Source organism: Phyllopteryx taeniolatus, chromosome 5 (assembly GCF_024500385.1).
Source record: "Phyllopteryx taeniolatus isolate TA_2022b chromosome 5, UOR_Ptae_1.2, whole genome shotgun sequence".
Taxonomy (NCBI): domain Eukaryota; kingdom Metazoa; phylum Chordata; class Actinopteri; order Syngnathiformes; family Syngnathidae; genus Phyllopteryx; species Phyllopteryx taeniolatus.
The window spans coordinates 9,594,886-9,616,704 of record NC_084506.1 but is presented as its reverse complement, the minus strand read 5'-3'; the positions used below and the strand labels follow the sequence as shown (position 1 = coordinate 9,616,704).

General features: G+C 43.6%; 1 protein-coding gene across 2 annotated transcripts in view; it reads right to left on the bottom strand.

Annotated features, from left to right (window-relative positions):
• b4galnt4a (beta-1,4-N-acetyl-galactosaminyl transferase 4a) overlaps window positions 1-21,819 on the bottom strand; it is a 140,403-nt gene that overhangs the window by 65,504 nt on the left and 53,080 nt on the right. For both annotated transcript variants that reach the window (XM_061773240.1, XM_061773239.1), the window contains exon 2: window positions 17,204-17,316. In XM_061773240.1, the coding sequence (XP_061629224.1) occupies window positions 17,204-17,316 (113 nt within the window). The remainder of the gene's footprint in view (window positions 1-17,203; window positions 17,317-21,819) is intronic.

The following is a 21,819-nucleotide window of genomic DNA, read 5'->3' as shown; positions in this document are numbered from 1 at the left end:
TCAACCTAATGTAAATAGAGCTTACAGGTTGGATTAGTAGGAGAGGAGACCTAGTTGAAAGGGATACACCAGGACTGTAGAACAGTTCAATCTGGATAACAACGCGCATGACTCCGTTTGCTGGACGAGTGAGTTTGTAACAAAGCGAAACCAGCAGACGTTTGCCATCTGTATGAGGCCCGTGCTCTCAATCCAGGGTGGTTACGTGTGATGGGGTGTGACAGGGGGCAGCAAGCAAACACAACAGCTGCCAATCATCTTAGACCTTCTTGGCTTTTAGCGTCACCTAATCATCACTCAGTCAGCTGCAAGAAACAAAGGCACCTTGGGACAAACTGACCGTGCACTCAGGAATAATGCACATTCCTTGTAAAGGTGTACTGACATTTATGGAGTATGACCCCCAGTATTTCTTCAACTTTAAATAGAATAGGCTTACAAACTACTTTCTGATGGTACTAGAAAGAAGCTGTTTCCCAGCAATTTTTAATGGTTTAACCTTTTCAGACCATTTTCCGCCAGATTTCTTTTAGGAGTTAGGGTTAGGGGGATGGCTATTTCCAGAGAGAGAACCGAGGACGTGTTAAAAAAATCTATATGGGGAAAAAGGTATTGGGCCACCTACACATTACACCTACAAGAGCTTTTCTGACATCTCTTTCGAAATCCACAGGCACAGTTGTGTAGCGGAGGCAGTTAAGTACACTTACTTGCCTCCCCTAAAATCGAGGGAGGATACGTAGCTCTCCTTGGGGCTCTTGCACCAGTCCAATATTAAACTGATTTTAGCCCAATAAGCATGCCCTTGTATTCGCCAAAACACAAGTACATACAGAAATATTACACACATTGTATACATTGTCTTCCAAGATATACAGTATGTCAAATGTATGCATATAGATTATAACTGTAGAGCCAGTCAATAGCTGTTTTGGCATTGGAAAGTGTATAATCATTTACCATACATTTTCCGTAAACGAAAAAAAAAAAAAAAAAAAAACATTTGAAGTGAAACAAGTTAAGCATTTGAAGCGTGAAATAAAAACATAAGTGTTCTGCTTCTCTGTTTGTTTGATTGTTTTTGTTGTTGTTGTTGTTCAGACATGGCAGGGATAGGTCACGCTCAACACTCACACTGCACAGAAATACAAGCTGTCGTCTGCAAGTCAAAACTGCATGCTGTATTTCTCTTGAATACACGCTTTTTGCTCGTCTTAGCATAAACCATATACAAACACGCAGACAAACAACAGCCTTCTCCCATTTGTGGCATTGAACGCGTCTGTTCGTTTACACACACACACATACAAGTCAAATCAAACTTTATTTGGATAGAACCTTTCATACATAACAATTTGTGATGCACCAAAATGCAAATTCTTGACCGAAACCGAAAACAGAAACTGAGGGACTCGAGGCCGAACACCGAAAGCCGAAACACCGAATGAAATTAGCTATCAATCAAACTAACTTAATTTGTAAGCGCTTTTTATGAAAAAAAAAAATGCAACACAAAGCTCTTTATGTGCATTCAAATATGATTGTTATTATTATTATTGGAGCCGGGAGGCCGCTTTGTGTCCTCTCTCTCCCCCCTCCCCAATCTGTTTTCAGCACCTGCCTCCAATGCGCCTCATCACCGCCGGTATTGAAGCCCGCCTGTTCCCGGAAAGCCTCGCCAAAGTATTGCGGCCTCTCCTCGCGGTACCACGGCCCACCTTATGTCAAGTAAGCTATAGCGTTCCTCGCTTCCCTTGTTAGCTCTTGTCTCCTCGTTCCCAGTGCTCCCGTGTGCTCCTGACCCACGTCATTCCTGCCACCAAGCCAAGCCGCCTGTTCTGTCCACTGCCCGCCGCCTGCCAACACATGCAGGACCACCTCCATAACCTTTCCTCAATAAACTGTTCATCATTTTACATCTGCCTCCGCCTGCTCTTGGGTCCAGCTACGCCCCGCACGTGACAATTATGATATTATTATTATTATTATTATGTAATAGGATGTTTAAAAAAAATCGGAATGCTGTTCAATTTCACAACATAATCATTAGTCTATAATCATAATTGTGGCTTCAATATTTGTTATTTTCAAATAGCCATTGCATCAACCCTGTTATGGCAGACCCATTTGCAACCAAGTATCTTCTCTTGCATGCTAGTTTTGCATTTCCTTGTATCCAGTATTGCTGCTGAAATGATACAAATTTCCCCATTGTGGGACTAATAAAGATCAAGATAAACCCCAATGAAAATGAAGTTGGGACGTTGTGTTAAACATAAATCAAAACAGAACACAATGATTTGCAAATCATGTTCGACCTATATTTCATTGAATACTCTACAAAGACACACTTTAATACCGAACACTGTAAAGCTTTTACTTCCTACCCACTAGAAATTGTAACGAGTCTTGAACACAGCATAGATACAGACACCCTCACAAGGACTGCACCATTGATTCCTTCGTTCAATTAACACAAAGTTGTTCCTGTCCGCTCAGGCCCAAATTGAAAAAGCCAATAAAAACGGGCCGGTCGCCATCTCACAAGAGCCGAGAGCCGCCTCGCCGGATCCAACCGTGCCTCCCAGACATTTGCTATCGACTAGTATGTCGATACACCCACAAACCTTTACTGGCTCAAGCGAGGAAAATCAAGCCACTTGGATGTTTAATGACAGAATAAATCTACCAAGACACTTAAAGGAATTGATATTCTGACAAAAACAACAGAGGCAACCCGAGCGCTATCGCAGTTGTAGACAAGAGAGACTCGCTCAGCCTGTTTAGTCTGTTCGAACAGGGTGAGGTAAAGGATTAAATTAAACCTTGAACATTAACAACTGTGCAGTTTGTGACCACTTTTACTGATGTAATACCCCTTTTCGAAGCGCAACACGTCCAAAAAGGTGGCTGCATTAAACGAAAGTATCTACTGTATGCGTGTGTGCATGTCATTGGACGGACCGACATTTGTGTTGTGTGTATGTGTTTTTTTACACTATGTCTGAGTAACAATGGACAGATAGTATATGTTATATTGTTTGTGCATGCAAATGGCTGGCAGATATCGACATTATCTGTGTATGTGAATAGACAGGTGTTTGCATTACTGTGTGTGTGTATGTCAATGTTTAACATTGGCTTAGGGCCAAAGCCCCCTATTTTAATTTAATAAACTTCCGAATGTAGTAAATATTACATTATTTTCATCCGTCAGTCCCTCGTGGTGATGTTTTTTTTGTGTGATTTTTTTTTTTCCCCAAAATTACAATGCAACCTCAATTAAACGGACACTGATATAACGGATGTTGGATAAAACGGATCATCGGGACTGAGCAATGTGTCCAAAAATAGTTTTCATTTGTCACTTAAAATGCCATTGACAACGTCTGTCAGTTCGAGAATTGGCCGCTGTTGCTTCTGCCAAATGGCGTACAGTGCAAGAAATATCATTTAAAAGTGAAAATGCTCTAAAAAGCATGAGAAAAAAAGAAGAGTTTTTCACCTGGACTTAAAAATCTGCACACTTGGGGCTGACGTCACTTCTGTAGGCAACTTCTTCCATTTGTGTGCAGCATAATAGCTAAACGCTGCTTCACCATGTTTGCTTTGGACTCTGTGCTCCACTATTTGACCTGAGTCTGTCGATCTCAGAGCCCTACTGGTTTTATATACCATTAGCATTTCTTTCATGTATTCAGGACCTAAACCATTTAGCAGTACCAGTAGCAGAACTCTATTCTAAAGTTGACTGGGAGCCAGTGTAGACACTTTAGAATTGGAGTAATATGCTCTGACCTCTTTGTCCTGGTCGGAACCCGAGCTGCAGCATTCTGAAGGAGCTGCAGCTGTTTAATGCTCTTTTTGGGGAGTCCAGTCAGAAGACCATTACAATAGTCAAGTCTACTTGAGATAAAAGCATGGATGAGCTTCTCCTGGTCTGCTTGAAACATGCAGCCTCCACTTTGGATATGTTCTTCAGATGGTAGAAGGCAGTTTTACTAATTGATTTGATATGACTGTTGAAAGTCAGGTTGGAACACCAAGGTTTCAGACTTGGTCTTTGGTTTTTGAAGAGCAAAGTATTTACTAACAGCAATCCTCTTTTCTTTATTGCCAAGAACAATTATCTCAGCTTTGTTGTGGTTAAGTTGAAGAAAATGTTGGCTCATCCAGTTATTTATCTGTTTTAGACAGTGACACACCACCTCAATTGAACTGTAGTCATCTGGAGACACTGCTAAATATAATTGTGTGTAATCTGCACAGTTATGATCGTCAAAATTCAAATTCTGAAGAATTTGACCCAAGGGTAGCATATACAGGCTGAACAAGGAGGGGTCCAAGAACTGTGAGCTACCTACCTAGACACACAATAAATGTACACGCTAATAGAGGCAGGTAGCAGTGCAAGTAAGGTCACAGGTAAAACATGGAATGCATCTTCAATATTAACGACGTTCTCATTATGAACACGTTCTCTCGGTGGAACAGATTGAAATAAGGACACACGAGAAGCGCTTGCTACCTTACACTATGAAGTGAAGGGAAACATAGATTTATGAACATATTTAAGCCACTTTACGTTGAATTTGGTGGTACTTTTTTGTTGAAAAAAATAATAATAATATTAGGGATGCTTAAGAAAATGTTAGTGTTGCTGAAGACCTCTAAAACAGGCCTAACGCCACCACTGTGGTCATTGTTTCTGCCCATAAATATAATTCATAGAAAAAGTCCAAGAATGTTGAATTCAATAGATTTTGCGGATGATGATTCTTAGTACATACTTCATAATATATTATCGTCATAACTTCAACTGCCACATTTTTTTCCCAGTGTTGTATCAGCTTCACTTTAGTTTCGATCAATGGTTCGCAGACATTTTAACACCGAGCACCAAGTCAAAGAATGCTTGGCTCTCCGAGTACAACAACGATGACCAACATGGAAATACAAAAGTATAGTAGGCCTAGGTGTTCCCCCCCACCCCCACCCAAAAAATGAGGCAGAAGTTTTATTCCCTAAAAATCATTTCATATTATTGTGAGCCACAGCAACATTATGTCAAGTTTGAACATTCACTTAAGTAAGTTGAAAAACTGTACTTAAAAATAATGATTTAATTCAAATGTATAGAGCCTAAAGGATATACCAAAATCATACTTCAATATAAATCTTGAAAAAAAAAAAACTGCGAAAGACTAAATGCAAATATATCATGCTTAAAAGTGAAGTAGAACGGAAGTGTACTGAACAAATTGTATATTGTGTTGGGTTGAAAAATGTTCAAGCCAATGTGACATTGTGCACAGCTTGAACATTAAATGCAGTGATTATTTCACGTGCCGCCACAGGGAGGCTGCATTCAGCCACATAGTAGCAGTATGCGTAGCACACATTGAGAATCACTGGTTTCAACTTGTTGTGCTCGAGGGCCGCATTTGAGTTTTGCGTCATGGCAATCGATAAGGAAAGAAAGGTAAAATATGTGAAGCGGTTTATTTTATTAGAAAATAAGCAATGATCATTTCTAATGATGTTAAATATGACTAATTAGGGTAACTTATGTTTTATATATGATATATGATCAAAACACTTACGATAACAAACACATTTCCATGATATTTGGTGATTCAGGCATGATAGTGTTGATAGAACTGAAAGACTGTTTTGCTGCATGTCACCTTCAAATAAACGCTTTCAGTACAGTCATGATTATCGAGAAAATGGTCGGCAATAGAATTGGCACCGATAACACATTCAAGGCACACGGTGGCCGAAGGCGAGTGGAGAAGACACGAGCGATTGTGCGCAGCGAAAGAGTCAATAGATCACGAAGAGATCAATCAACAGGCTCCCAGAGTCTGGCCCCTGTCCGGACAGTGTGGGAGCAGCAGAAATCAATGAGGAGTACGACTCACGCGACCTTACCACAGGCGCCGAGAAACCACATCATTGCGAGAGAAGGACAGACAAGGACAGAAGATGAAGGAAACTGAGAAAATCGAGGACACAAATTGCTTTGCAGAAGGACAAACACAACAGACCGACCGTCATGCAATGCAACGGTGCCGTGCGATCAAATGGTAGCGATGACAGGAAAACTAACGCTTGTGTTTGGCGAAAAAAGTGCAAGAACTAGGCCTTCTCTTCTTGAAACCCCCCAAAACCCAAATCTGGTGCACTCTCTCAGTATTGGATCCATCCATAAAACCGCAGACTAATGATGCTTTTAGGCCCTCGCTGCTTATCTGTCTGGGGGGGGGGGGGGGGGGAAATCAGTCTGAGATTTGTCAGAAGACGCTTTCTTTTCCTGTTACAACTTTCTAAACGGGTCTTATCCTTCCCTGTTTCTATTGTCAACTTATTTTGAGCACAAGACACAATGGAGGCGTTCACAGTCTTTGTTCTCCTGAATCAAGCAGCAAGAGCAGCAGGATCTGCTTAATCTGACAGGAGCGCTTAGACGTTTAGATAACTACACGACTACTTGACTCTACTTTATAGACCAGGGATACTCGAGTACAATTGTTATAGGGCCACGGATCGTTTTTTCACACTCAAAGGTCCGTTCATTGAGGTCAATCAGGCCACATGCAATGATACTGTAATATTCAAAACAAAATGTTCTTTTCATTCAAAATCAAATACAAAATACAAAAATACAAACTCCAATAAAATATAATTTGCATTTGGATCTGAATTAAAATAAAGAGGTGAATACAACAATACATGACCCGTGTCATGAATCCCACACAAATATATCAGGAGGGGGTTAAGAACATTAAAGTTGACCTACAACAAAACGTGTGTGTGGTAAGTGAACCCAAACAAAGGATAAACAACAACATTCAAATGAGTACACTTAAAAATGATATCTATCGAGAACACTGGCAATTTATCAACATTTATACCATTAACATAGCATAGCTTATAGCTTCTTGCACTGTACTCTTATTCGGAAAGAAACAGCACGCTGCTTCCTGTATCGAAAGTAGCTGACTTAGCTTCTAATACACAGTCTCTTTTTGTTTTTTGAACACACTCAAATAATGCATTCTGCTGTGACAAGTCAAGGTTAATGCTAACAAGGCACATACAAATTCATTTGTTTGTCGCTACTGACTTTGTCATTGACGAACACAGCCCAACGAAATTTCGAATCGGGTACGTATGCTACCAACCCATTTTCCCTAACGATGAATTGTTGGCATAGAGACAAGTCCCGGTCTACGTGTGCTGACATAACAGAAACACACAGAGAAGGAAAACATTTTTCAATTTGGGCAATTTTTGGAATGGGCTGTGCCAAGCGATGTGTGGCTTGGAGCCAGACCGCTACTCGGAGAACGCCCAATCTCGTCTGATCAGTCGTAACGGCCGAATGTGGTCCGGGGGCCAACTCTTGAGTATTTTGTCAATCGTCAAACTAGAAGCAACTACTTCAGTTTTAAAGTATTCCTTAGTGGCTGTGGGGCGATTGCTGATGGCTGGCAGGGAAGAACATACATTTAATACAAAGCCTTCTGCTACAGCCATGAACAAGCTGAGTGGAAAGCAATGTGTAGAAGTCAGATACATCAAACACTAACGCTGTATATTTAATGTTTTCCCAATTCAATGTATTTGACAACTATAAACACTCAGCTCATTAACCTCTGCTGGGAAGTTGAGATAAGCATCTATTCAACCTCGCTGATGCCACTGAATTCTTAGAAGAACAATCCGGTGCCGCAATCTTTCGAACTTTTTGACTGGCGACACACGATCGCTCCGTAACCATTGCACTTGAATAACGGACATGTGCGAATACAATAAACAGCCTCACAAGATATGTGGCGTAGCCTTCAGCCCGGGCTGATGTAAGTGGGAGAACAAGTCACGACGATTCTAGGGGCCCATGACTGACAGGTGCCCTCAAAAGTAGTCTTTTAAATTTGCGGCATTGAAGTCATATTTTTCTCACAGGGGCCCAAATCTGGGACAGCACCACTGGCTCTTAGTCACCAATCATGCCGCGGTACTTCGAAGGCGATGCAACACGCACACAGGTTGGCAGCTTTGACTGATTGTCAATTAAAAACTATTTGTTGACAGTTGTATATCTTTGTGGCAGCTTTTCCTTGGAGCTCACCGTGGCATCAGTTCATGTGTCTCCTTGAATTGGATGAAACATTCAAGGAAAGCATATGCATGATTGTATTACCAAATGAGGCAAACTGTTATTTGTTAGTCGAGTATTAAACGTGTTGGGAGCAGAAAGGCACAGCAGTTCTTTATTTAAGTGTAAAAAAAGCATTCCAGTTCCTTTGGTACAAGGAATGATAGCACAAATGAGAGAAAATTGGCAGGCAAACCGTGTGCAAGATGCAGACATCCACAGGAGGGGCAGTTGGGCTAGCGGACCCGATGTCTCATGGGACATCCATTTCCACTTGGCCGGCTGCAGATCCAATCATCAACCAACCAGCAGGGAACCGAGAGCTCTGCCAATGAACGGATTTTTCAGAGCATGATCACATTTAAAACGCAAAACCTGCAGAAACGAGTCCCGTTGCTCATCGCTAAGGTCGTTTGTAAGCCAGGAAATGACATTAGCATGCCAATTTGGTAACCTAGCAGTGTATCGAGGGTACATTGTGTGTTTGTTTACTAATCAGTTGAGGCTGCCCGCTTCTGGCCAGGCTCAGGGTCTGCCTCCGACTACTGCTCCCTCCCGTCGCCCATAAACGATTCACAAGGCCAGAGAGGTATGTTGCGGCCATATTTGCGGCCCTGAGAACGACCGGAAGTTAACGTGGCAGGGCTTCTGCAGTTCATTTGCGGCTGTAAAATTGCCACAAATATTCAAACATCTGCCTGTTTAGACGCAACAGTGAAGTTTCTTTGAATACTGTTCAAAAGAAACACACCCCTTTTTTTCCCCAACTGCCATCTCCTCCTGACCTTGGTTGCAGACCTTGACCTTGGATGACACCCCTGGGTGTCATTAACATGGAAGAAGCATTGTTGGCCTTCACTTTGTGTGTAACACAGGGGACGTTACATAATAGGCGACATATGATTGATCAAAATAAAAAAAGGCCATTTTTCTTCAGTGATTATGTGCATGAAATATCTTAGAACATAAAACAGGGAGTCGGTGTGTTCAGTCGCCCCCAAAATTCCCTCAATCGCCCTCTGACTTTAACACACTGAGCTCGATAGTTTTCTCCAGCCACTGGCGGCCATACACATACTGTACGAACTGTACACTTAATCGGATTAAGACAAGCGGGACATCTGTGCAGGCTTTCTCTGAGTGTGAACATATCACAATGTTAATGGCAGACTTGGCGAGGGTGTCAAAGTCACAGGTTCTGGTTTTTAAACTCAGCTCGTCACACAGATAACGGTAACGACTTCGCAGAATAATGACAAACAATTCTTTCGCAATGTAGGAGACCGATAAATATGATTATGCAACACTTGAGTTCTATACATCTACGCAAGTGCTCTTCTACAACATTCCTAGAACGTCACAATGACCCATCATGATCCGGAAAGCTATTTTAGCAACAGGCCTGCGGGCGCCTAACGTGGCTACCTGGTGCCGGTGAGCAGCATGTGGCTGACCCCTGATCAAGAGCGTTCACTCACAGGGCCCCTACAGAAATAGACAACTACTCACAGCAAGAGGAGATTGAAACAATGTTTTAAGAGTGTGAAAGCTTACTGTAGCTATACATGATACATAGTGATGAAGACGTCTGATATATTTGTCAGGGAGGTTTGATGAAATAGCTATGTCTGAAATAGTTTTGTCTCGCTTGCTAAGAAATGCGAGAGAATGTCCTTGGAACTTCTTAGATTCAAAGTACAAAAGCTCCGTCATGAAGCCAAATCCTTACGCTGCTCTTGACATTCTTGAGCGATGTGAAGGAGAAAAGAAGTCAAAAGAACATTTCCAGTTTTTTCCTTTTTGTAAATAGTATCAAAATATTGGCAAATGTTTTCAAAGGAATTATATAAACACAGATGTGGTCTATTTTTGGAGTCACTGGCAGAACTGTGAACGTGGTTAGCTGGTCAAAAGGTTTGACTCCTGGTGCGTGTGTGTGTGTGTGTGGTGTTTGCACGTTCACCCGGTGCTAACAATATGTGCTCCCGGTGCTCATCACTTGCCAAATGTCAGCCGGGATAGGCTCCAGCTCACTCATAACCTCTTATTGTCAGAATAAGCATTTATGATAACAGTATAAAATGAATGAATGAACAGATGAATGTGGGGGAATAGCTGAAAGGAGGTACCGTTTTTTGTTTCCCCAGGCTAGATCTGAGGGAACAAAATGTTTCCAAAGAATGGGGTTATTGCCTTACAAATGTTTGAATCTTGGTGTTATCTGCCTATTCTTGTGTTTGTATTTTTGTCATCCATCTTTTTTTGCCAAATAAACATTTGCTTCTCAGTGTGAGCCTTTCAAAGCTAGGCGAAGAGCAATGGAATTGCTCGAGATCTTACTCCAACCTTCAACTTGTCACTTTTGATCTGAGATGACGTCATTTCTTCAAGCAGCTCAATCAGTTTTCCTTGTGGCATGTACTATGAATGTTGTCATCCACGCCAAAGTGATTCCATTGTGTGAAATGTCGAACATGAGCGATTAGTGTAGCGCACGAGAGGAACTTAAGAGAGCAGGCAAATAAGGGAGAAGGGGCTCTGTCCCCGTGACCCATATAACAGTACATTAAACACACTGAATAATTCCTCGCCTTGTGTCTCTCGCTCCCTTAGAGACAAACACACACACACATACACGCGACGCACTATTGGTGTCTGACATTCAGGCCCCAGAATGTGAACAGCTTTGACCTTTGGCACTGACATTTGGAAAAAAAAATGGGCTGCTCCCACTGGAATGCTCTAATAGTTAGTTTCATCCTCTGGACAATGTTGCTGTGTGAGCTGCCAGATGAAGAGAACTGTAAACTATGCCACCATAGGTCACGTGCACACGCATTTTGCACAAGCAAGCGCACGCACATTCGCAATCAAAGCGTTTGTGCTGAATGGGTATCGAGAGGGTTGCAGTTGCTGTGAGGGATCCAAAAAAAAGAATAATTCGGGTTCAGAAAACAAATTTGTTGCTTTGTTGCTCATTAGAGTGGAAAGGCGAAACACAATCCATCCTGGGACGCTGCTCATGCACGATTCAATTTCAATTTTCCCACGGTAGATGATATGTAAGTTGAAATACAGTGGTGCCAAATCACTTTGATTCCTTCTTTGACCATGCTAATGTGTTTTTTCTAATGAGAAAAACAGCACTCAATATTATATTTTGTAAAAACATACTGTAATGACATAATTAAATACAATTAAAAGAAATTAAACGTTTTTTTTTGGTCACACTTTCTCCTTAAATTGTGCCGTACGCCCCTAAGCCAGCCACCTTGGGTCAGTTTAAGACAGACATACGGGTATATATAGCGTACCGGAGGCTCAGCTCCTCTCTCAGCTTTTCAGTATGGCTGTAATATTAGTCAAAACTATGATGTGAATGTAACAGTTGGGCACAAACAGCTCACTCGCAGATCTTTTGAATTTCACACGTGACGGGTGGCCAGGCACTTCTGAGACAAACTATTTGTACTGTACACTAGCCATTAAAGTCCATTTTCAATAATATACTCTCTTAAGGACATTTGGCGGGGTCTTACACATCTGAAAATTCCTGTGTGTTTTGTTTGTTGCCGTTTCCGACCTGTAAAACGTATTTGTAGTTAATTGTTTTGTTTTTGTGTTCAAAATAATACTTGTCGGCACGGATGTTGCTGTCGTTTAACTGAACAATATTGAGATAATACTGATGGTCACTATAATCGTAATTAGGAATTTCATGACATGTTCAAATCCTTAAATGTCATCCAAGTGAATCAAGAAAAAATGCAAAAGTAAGGAGAGTGGATTGCTTAAGGTGTGCATGAATTGCACTTTTGAACATTTCTTAACTATCGCACAGGTGTAGTAAAACAATCCATTGAATGTAGTGACAGTTAACTTTCGCGATATGTGCCAAGCGTCAGCACGTGACGCACTGACAAAAGTGAGGAAATTGAAACACCCTGTAAATTCTTTTGACATTTATCAAACAGAGCTGACTTTGCTTCATAAGAATCCTTCCTTCAGCTGGCTGATTCTATGCTGCGTGTCATAGCAGTGCCCTCCGGTACTCATCCCCTGACCTGAGGTCAAATGGCAAAGTGACACTTTACCATTTTTAAATAGCAGGATATGAAAACTTTCTTTAGTGACTTCAGCACAATTATTACAGTGCAGATGAATTTCGCAGCTCGGTCCCACAAGTCAGACTGACTCATCTAAAACGACGCTATCAATTTGGCCGTCACTGAGACAAAACCAGGCGGATTTAACCCTTGGTTTCCAAATATCCAATCATCTTCCCTGCATTTCCTCCAGTGTTCTTTCAAATCAATTTTTGAAGCCCGACACATTTCACGAAATTGAAGACTTAATTGAAGTATCCCCTCCTTGAGCCGTCACCTTATCCTGGTGGAGGGATTTGGGTGTCCCAATGATCCTAGGAGCTAAGTTGTCTGGGGTTTTATGCCCCTGGCAGGGTCACCCGTGACAAACAGGCCGTAGGTGAGGGACCAGACAAAGTATGGCTCAAAGACCCCTTATGATGAAGACAATAATTGAATCTCGTTTTCCCTTCACCCGGACGCGGGTTACCGGGGCCGCCCTCTGGAGCCAGGCCTGGAGGTGGAGCTCGAAGGCGAGCACCCGGTGGCCGGGCCTGCACCCTTGGCACAGCACAAAAGCGTAATGTGGGTCCCCTTTCACATAGGCTCACCACCTGTGGGAGGGGCCATAGTGGTCGGGTGCAGTGCGAGGTGGGCGGTGGCCGAAGGCAGGGACCTTGGCGATCCGATCTTCGGCTACAGAAGCTGGCTCTAGGGACGTGGAATGTCACCTCTCTGGCAGGGATGGAGCCCGAGCTGGTGTGCGAGGTCGAGACGTTCCGACTAGATATAGTCAGGCTCCCCTCCACACACAGCTTAGGCTCTGTTACCAGTCCTTTCGAGAGGGGTTGAACTCTCTTCCACTCTAGAGTTGCCCACGGTGACAGGCGCCGAGCAGGTGTGGATTGTGGGTATACTTATTGCCCCCTGGCTCGGCGCCTGTACATTGGGGTTCACCCCAGTGGACGAGAGGGTAGGCTCCCTCCGCCTTCGGGTGGGGGTACGGGTCCTGACTGTTGTTTGTGTGTATGCACCAAACAGCAGTTCAGAGTACCCGCCCTTTTTGGAGTCCTTGGAGGGGGTGCTGGAGAGCGCTCCCGCTGGGGACTTCAATACTCACGTGGGAAATGACGGTGAGACCTGGAAGTGATTGGGAGGAATGGCCCCACCGATCAGAACCTGAGCGGTGTTCTGTTATTGGACTTCTGTGCTCATCACCGATTGTCCACAACGAACACCATGTTCAAGCACCAGGACACCCTAGGCCGCAGTTCAATGATCGTGTCATCGGACCTGCGGCCACATGTCTTGGACACTCAGGTGAAGAGAGGGGCAGAGCTGTCAACTGATCACCACCTGGTGGTGAGTTGGCTCCGATGGTGGGGGAAGATGCCGGTCTGACTTGGCAGCCCAATCGTATTGTGAGATTCTGCTGGGAACGTCTGGCAGAATACCGTCAGAAGGAGTTTCAACTCCCACCTCCGGCAGAACTTCACTCACGTTCCGGGGAGGCGGGGGACATTGAGTCCAAGTGGACCATTGCTGACCGGAGCTGTGGCCGTAAGGTGGTCGGTGCCTGTCGTGGCGGCAACCCCCGAACCAGGTGGCGGACTCCAGCGGTGAGGGATGCCGTCAGGCTGAAGAAAGTGTCCTATCGGGCCTTTTTGGCATGTGGTACTCCTGAGGCAGCTGGTGGGTACCAGCTGGCCAACCAGAATGCAAAAACTCGAGCATGGGAGGAGTTCGGTGAGGCCATGGAGAGTTCCCACTCAGTGATGGTGTGAATGTGAGTGCGAATGGTCGTCCGTGTAAATATGTGCCCTGCGACTGACTGGTGACCAGTTCAGGGTGTAGTCCACCTTTCCCCCGAAGTCGGCTGGGATAGGCTCCCGCACCCCGCGACCCTAAACTGGATAAGCGGTCATGAGAATGGATGGACTATGACAAGGCTCCATCAAAGATGGGTAACAAAACAACAGTTCCTAGATTGTTATATTCATGATTCTCCATCAGTTGCTATATTTGGAAGTCATTTTAATGTGATGAGTTGGTTTGTGGGCAGCACGGCCATCAAGTGGTTAGCATGTCTGCTTCTCAATTCTTAGGGCTGGGGTTTGAATCTCCGTTCCGGATTGCCTGTCTGGAGTTTACATGTTACCCATGTGCTTGTGCGGGTTTTGTCCGGCTTCCACCCACATTCCTAAAAAACCTGAATGTTCGGGTCATTGAAGACTCCCATATTCAGGGTTCCCAAGGGTCTGGTGCTGGACAATGGATTGCAGCCGATGGACGGGGTTTCAGCACAATTGTGCTGTCCCCTGCTCCAGCTGCTTCGCTCCACTCCTCTGTCCAGCCTGTTCTTTGGTTTTAATGCATTTATTGCTTTACAAGCAAAGACAAGCAAAGTGCAGGCACAGTGATTATCTAGTGAGGGATCTGGTGAGTCTGTTAATAGGTTGCGAGGTGGGTAGTCACTAGCCTCATGTCGGCTGGCTGTGCGCCACACCGCCACCCGGTTGCCAGGCTTTGGGTCGGGCTGGCAAACCGCCTGGGTTCCTGGGTGTGGGTGGTGTCACAGCACAGAACTTCCAGGACACTTCTGATGACTAACGTGTGACCGTGTTGATTCACTAGAATGTCTCCACAGACATGCTCATGGGATTTAGGCACGCCCATGGTATTTAGTTGCTTGTTGTAGGGCCATTCCCTAAATGCTATACACGACCTTTAAGATTTTGTTAACTTTCCACCACACACTGGAAGCACTTCCTGGCTCACTATCCCTGTCCTCCTATTTGGTACTTATTGTGGCCATTCCTCACAAGGTGTACCACTACCTAGATGCAACTTCACTACTATGTAACATTATAGTAGTCCTATACTGTTTTACACTGCTAATGTTCTCTTGTTGCGTGATTTTTTTGCTCTGTTCTTTTCTCTCTCTCCCCTCGCAAACCTCATTCTGTCCGACGGCCTTTCTAATAAATATCCATCACAATATAAATATCCACTGAGGAAGTATATCAAACGCCCCTGTTGCACAGAAAAACTGTTTTGGCATAAAAAGTCATACAGCTCCCCCTCTTTGCATGACCAAGCAGCCAAATAGGATGCCCATGGTCGCCCTGCGATTAGCTGGTAACCAGTCCAGGGTAGGATGGACTCGGTCTTTCAACTAAAGTCAGCTGGGATAGACTCCAGCTCACCTGACCCCAACGTAGATAAGCGATCTAGAAAGTGGATGGGCATGTGGACGGTTTGTTACCAAGGAGTTATCCATATTTGGAAGGTTTTGGTGTACTGAGAAGTCAATTTTATTTGGTCCCGCTCTCCTACGACTAGCCATTACACCGATTTTATCGGGCTGATCGGTTTCGGCCGATATTTAGCATTTTATGCTGATCAGCTTTAATGTCATAATTCGCCGATCCGATCAATGACGTCATTGATCGGCTACGATTTACTCCGCGTCGCCATCGTGCACCGTATATTTGAATCCAAGAGCTAGTTTATTTTTACCCTTGTCGCGTGTCTTTTGACATAGTATTGGAACTATCTGACAGCCAATAAAGTTTTTTTTTTTTTTTTATTTAAAAACGGAACACGTCTAAGACTGACAACACGTAATGTGTGGATCAGACTACAAGACAAATTTGCTCTTTCACGCATCCGTTTTTTTACGATCACTGGGCTTTAGCGTCTCAACTCAAATGCGACCGGATACACTCGTTACCGTGGCGATGACAACAAGAGTGGATTGCGCCAACTGTATTCTAAGGACAGAATGGGCCAAAACGTGTGTTGGTGGTCACCAGTCTCAGGAGAGGAGAGGACGTTCGTTTAAGGCTTGCTTGAGGTATGTTTACGTTCTTTTAATATGATACGGCTCGCAAGCAGGCAAGCTAGTGGTATCACGAACGTTTGTACGTAAACATGGGTTTTGTTGTGGGTGAAGTAATTTATTTAAAAATAAAATAATTCAATTCCAGTAAGTTAGCACCCATTATTTCTGTCATGTTGTAATGTTGGTTTGACCTGACTGATGAGAATCCACGATCTGACTAGAGCAGCGATTTCCAACCTGTGTGGAGCCAAAGAACATATTTTACAATTGAAAAATCTCACGGCACACCAACAAACAAACATGTCACAAAAAGTGGATACTTTAATTACTGTATGTACTTCCTGCCATCTAATAGAAGACCATTTCTCATTTGTTCTGTCTGTCACTATGCCTCACTGGCATAAATATAGGAACAAAGATACATTATTTATTGTAAATATATTTTTTGGAGCAATTGAGTACGCAAGTGTATACAGTAAATGAAACGGTCCTTTAAATAGACACATTCCTCCATCTTGTGATCGGATCGTCTTTTTAAACCCCAAAATCCTGATCGTGTAAAGCCGACTAAGACTTCTGTGTTTCCATTAGTATGCAGCCGTATCATTTAAACTCCCATTTCGGCTTTTGTCTCCTGCACAGCAAACAAATTTGAACTTCAAAAAACATTAGCACACATTATTTAGTACATTTTGTAAGAAATAAAGCACAAAGGAAAACTAGGCAGCACTACTGTTGCCTCTCGGCAAGAAGGTTTGGCTCGGCTGTGCCATATTCTTGGTTTGGGCCCGTAGGTGTGAATAGGTGTCTGTCTCTTGATGTGTCAGTCCTGTGATTTACTGGTGACCAGTCCAGGGTCTGCCACACGCCCAAAGTGAGCTGGGATCAGCTCCAGCCTTTCAGTGACTCTCAACAGGATTAGCAGTCCAGATTAATGCATAAAAACTGGACAGCATCCTGCAATTTAACCTCCATTCTTCCGTCCATCCATCTATCCAGCTGTTTCGTAGACCACTTGTTTTAAATCAAGGTCACGGGTGACCTGGAGCTTATCCCGGCTGAGCGTCATTAAAAAAGGACCACAAGCAAACGCACGCCGCCGAGACTCACCGCCACTTCATCCTCCCCACTGTCGCTGGTGTCCTCATTCTTGTGGTGGCTGGTTGAGGAGCGAGTGTCCCTCTTGCGGCTCGTGTCCGAGCCGTCCGTCTGTCTCTCTCCGTCTAGAGTCAAAACATGGACACCGCTCAGAAAGCTGGCAAGCGCGGCTGCCGAGATCGTCAGCTCCATTTTAATCAACTTAGTGTAATGATGATGGGAATGAATATAAAGTGTCATCCTGATTGCGCTACCTTCGTTATCATCATTTTATGGTCAATAATAGTTTTGAGCTATTACTTTTTTTTTTTTTTTTGAACTTAGACACTTTATCAAACCCGTATAAATTCAAGGAGGAACGCCGATAAAGAAATAAAAAAGGCAAAGCATAGAAAAGCAGTGAACATGACGAGTAGGGGGAGATGAAAAAAAGAGTAGGCCCACGTAAGGGTTCCTCTGAGTTCATATGACAAGGAAATCCATACCCTATTTACTCTCAACTTTGGGATTTGGATTGCACTGCATTTTAACGCATTTGGCTGACAGCGCCGCTGCTGTCTGCTGTTCAGATGGGATGCAGTCAAATGTGGTGCCTTCATAGCATGTGTGGGTTGCAGGGGAGGGGCTCTTCGGTGTTGGGCGTGCATTATGCAGAGAGTGGCTCATCGGCTGCTGGAGCAGGGGCGGCTACGAGGTTTGGGAATGGAAAACACACATACATGCTTGCATGCGCACGCACGCACGCACGCACGCACGCCAGGGGACAGTTTATGATTAAAAGACAAGGTGGCGAGAGCATAATGAGAGCTAATGGTTTTCCAATGTCCCCTTAACAAAGAGTCTGTGTGTACTGCATCGGAGGGACCAAATAGTGAGTACGCGTGGGTCAAAGATTTCAAATAGAACTACAATGACACGAGGTTGACCTCCACACCAAGGTACTGCATACAATGTAATCTAGTTACATTTTTTATTGCTGTGTGACAATTCATACATTTGATAATGAATACATAGTTAAAACGCAATTCAAAATCTGAACAAGTCCAAAGATAGAATAGCCTCCTAGAATGGATTGTGTTCTGTTTTTTTCCCCACTTCATTAAAGATTCCTACATTGCTCACTGAGAAATCAAAGGGGGCGGGACTTAAAACATCCAGGACCTTTAATTTGACATGATCTGCCTCAAAATTAAACACGCCACGCGCAGATTGCATTCTCTTTAAAACTGCTCGACCATCATTCTCTCCGACCGTGAGGCTGAATTGTGTTCAGACTCACATTCACTCTGGACAGAGAAAGCCGCAGCTTTTAGAGAAAAGGAAAGTCAAGGCAGCTTTCAGTGACAGCGACTTCCAAGAGGGCTCGAGCCACAGCCTGCGACTTTGTAGTCCAACTGGTCACGGTGCATGTAAGTGGAACCTGCGGGGTCTTTCAAAGCTCCACCAGATCAAAGCGAAGCTCTATCCAACGATTTCTGATTCCCGGCCCATTCTCTCCATCTATTGTTGAAAAGAAATCTCAAAGCAGCGGGACACTTCCAACTTCCGAGCTTGCTATTCCGTCATAACGTATTTTATGTCTGAAAGTTCAAGAACCTGCAAACAAAGCAGGTGACAAGGATATAGTAGAAAATACATACATACATATATATTGATAGCAACTAGACTTTTGTTGACAGCCAATTTGTCCCAGACAGGTTTTAGCGTCCCATCGAGGGTTGTGATAACATTTTAGGTGGCCGGGGAATCTGAAAATGACAGTTTTCTCCTTTAGATTTGCAAAAACTTTGCATAAGGGCAGCACATCCAAGAGGTTATGGGTTCGAATCTTAGCTCAGGCCTTTCTGTGGGCCCTCTCGTGCGGTGTTTGCATCAGCTTCCTCCCACAACCCATAGACATGCATGTTAGGTTAATTGAAGACTAAATTGCCCATAGTTATGAATGGTTGTTTGTCTCTTTGCGTCCTTTGCACAGGCATTCGACTGGCGACCAATCTAGGGTGCACCCCACCTCTAGCTAAATGTAGCTCTCGCACAGCCTTGATGAAGACAAGCGGTAGAGAAAATGGAAACATTGCTGCCCTCGCTAATATCAAGCCCGCTCTGTGTGCTTTACCTCGATCATGGGATTAGTAATTTACAATTATGAAAATGATTTGGGCACTCTCCAAAGCTCTCCCCAACAATGTTTGGATTCTAGAAAGACTACAATAAGACAAGTACACAAGGAAGTGCCTGGAAAGTTGACATAGTTGAAGTAAAACATATGAAATGCTTGGAGCAAATCCCGGTTTTGTGTCATAAGACATCTGCATAAAGCCCAACACTTAAAGGCAAGCAAGCAGGGAGCATAGCAACATCTACGGAAGTGGAGGCAGACTTACTTCATTCATACCTGGGACAACCTAAGTCGCCTGATTCAAGATAGAGCCTAGTGATATCTGTATGTGTCACAGTATATCATTGCAGAAGCTGTGCACTGCAATGCATAACCACATTGATTGAAAATTTAGGGTGTGATCCATCTCCAGGAGGCCTTGCCATTAAACAAGACAGTCCATCGCAATTGATTTATTTACCTAAGAGTCTTATAGGCGACGAATGCAGAATGAAGAAAGGTACGCCGCCTCCTTTTGTGCCACCCACGCATGCTCATGCGGCTGGAAAGCGCGAAGTTCTCCACCTGCCATTTCCATTCCTTGGCCGTTCCCGAGGCGCAGTGTGCAGGCGGCCGAGAGAGGAGGGAGGTGGTGAACTTCAGAGGAGCCGGTACCAACTGCCGGACTGTGACGGGACTTCTTCAAGCCTCCGTGATGCCACTAATAAAGTAATAAACAGCTGACTGGCAGGTTAATTGAAGCCAATCGACTACGAGTTGTGCCAGCAGCAGGAGGCCATGCGGAATACTGATCACTTAGCAGCTTCCTCTCTATTGTTCTGCCTAATCTGTTCACGTCCCACAGTCCAGAGGCAGCAGCAGTTGCCTGCAGCTAGAGGGCAGAGTAGAGATGTTTCTTTTACATGGTGAATAACCGTGAACATTGAGTCTGTGTCATCATCAATGTGAGTTTAACATCGCAAACGGAAGGTAATACTTTTAGTTCATGCACTGGATAACAACAATCACAGTGTAGACTAGCTTTCCAATGAATTTACAAAACTGTGGTTTCATCTAAACTCAAACGCACTTGCAGAGGCTGCCTCAAATATCCATCCATCCGTCCATCCGTCCATCCGTCCGTCCATCCATTTTCTACAGTTTAGCTTTTGTTCTCATTAGGGTCACTGGCAGAGCCGGACAGGGACGAAAAAAAATTGGCAGCTCGGGCCCTCATCATTAGCGGAGCATGACCAACTTGTAATTTATATACAGTATGTGTTTACTTGAAGGACTGTATTTTGCTATTATCCCAAACCCGACTCTGTGGTGTGTGTGTGTGTGTGTGTGTGTGAAAAAGTGTTTGCCCCTTCCTGATTTCTTATTTTGTTTCTTTTCATGAGTATAACATAACAGTTCGAGCAGCCAGGGCAATCCACTTCTTCACTGACAATTGAGCCGTGTTGTTTAGGTTTAAAAAAAAACCAACATACAATACTATTAAGTGGAGGCTCAAAACATTGATTCGCGATAAGAACACCGGCTGTCGCACTTTTTCAGTTTCAGCGTGTTTTGGTTTAGTGTATGTGTGAGGGTCAGTTGCCCGGTGCTGACTGTATTTTTTTCCGCTGTTGTTCAGTTCAGTCGCATTCGACCACATTGCTCGGTGTGCGACAAGCCTTAGGAGAATAACTACAAACTTAGCATGACCCAAAGAACCACAAAGACTACATTCAAGGAGTCTGCCAAATTGTTCTTTAAATACCACATTGTTTGATAGCCCTAAAAGTCGCTCTGGTAAACAATGACAAATCATGTTTCAAGGCATGATCACAAACTGTGTGCATCGAGAGGATGCTACTGGGTCTCATTAAAAGTACACACGTCCGCTGTAGCAAGAGAAGAAATGTATTAAGAACAGCCTTAAATAGGATGCCGTGCAGTTTTTCAAAACTGCAAACTACAACCACAATAGGAAACATACTGTCAAATTAATACCTCCCTAATAGTGCAAACCAAAACTGAGCTGAACTAATGAATACATACTTGTATAAGTAAGTAATATACTTTTTTCCTCTCATGTAGCTAATTCAGTAAACCAAAATATTAGAAATACAGTGGAACCTTGGGTTACGAACGTCCCGTTTTATGAACAAATAAGGTGATGTCCGAAATATTTCATGGAAAGATTTCCTCCGTACATATACATATACATTGGATTTCAAATATATGTTTTTTTGACACCTTGTACACAATCGCCGGTCACAAATATATGACTCCCTGCACACACTAATGGGTTGTTAAAAATGGGCTGTATGAAAAATTCTACTTTTTAAAAAGGTGGGGTTTTTTTTTTAACCACATGTATATTATTGTGTTTGTAGTTTACAACGATGTCCAACTGCACTGCATCACCAAGATGTTTCCACTATTTTGACTCTGTAGCTCAAGCCAAAGACTACAAACGCCTGTCTCTGTCAATAATCCTGTACACGTCTTCACAACTGCAAACTACAAACACAATCAAAAG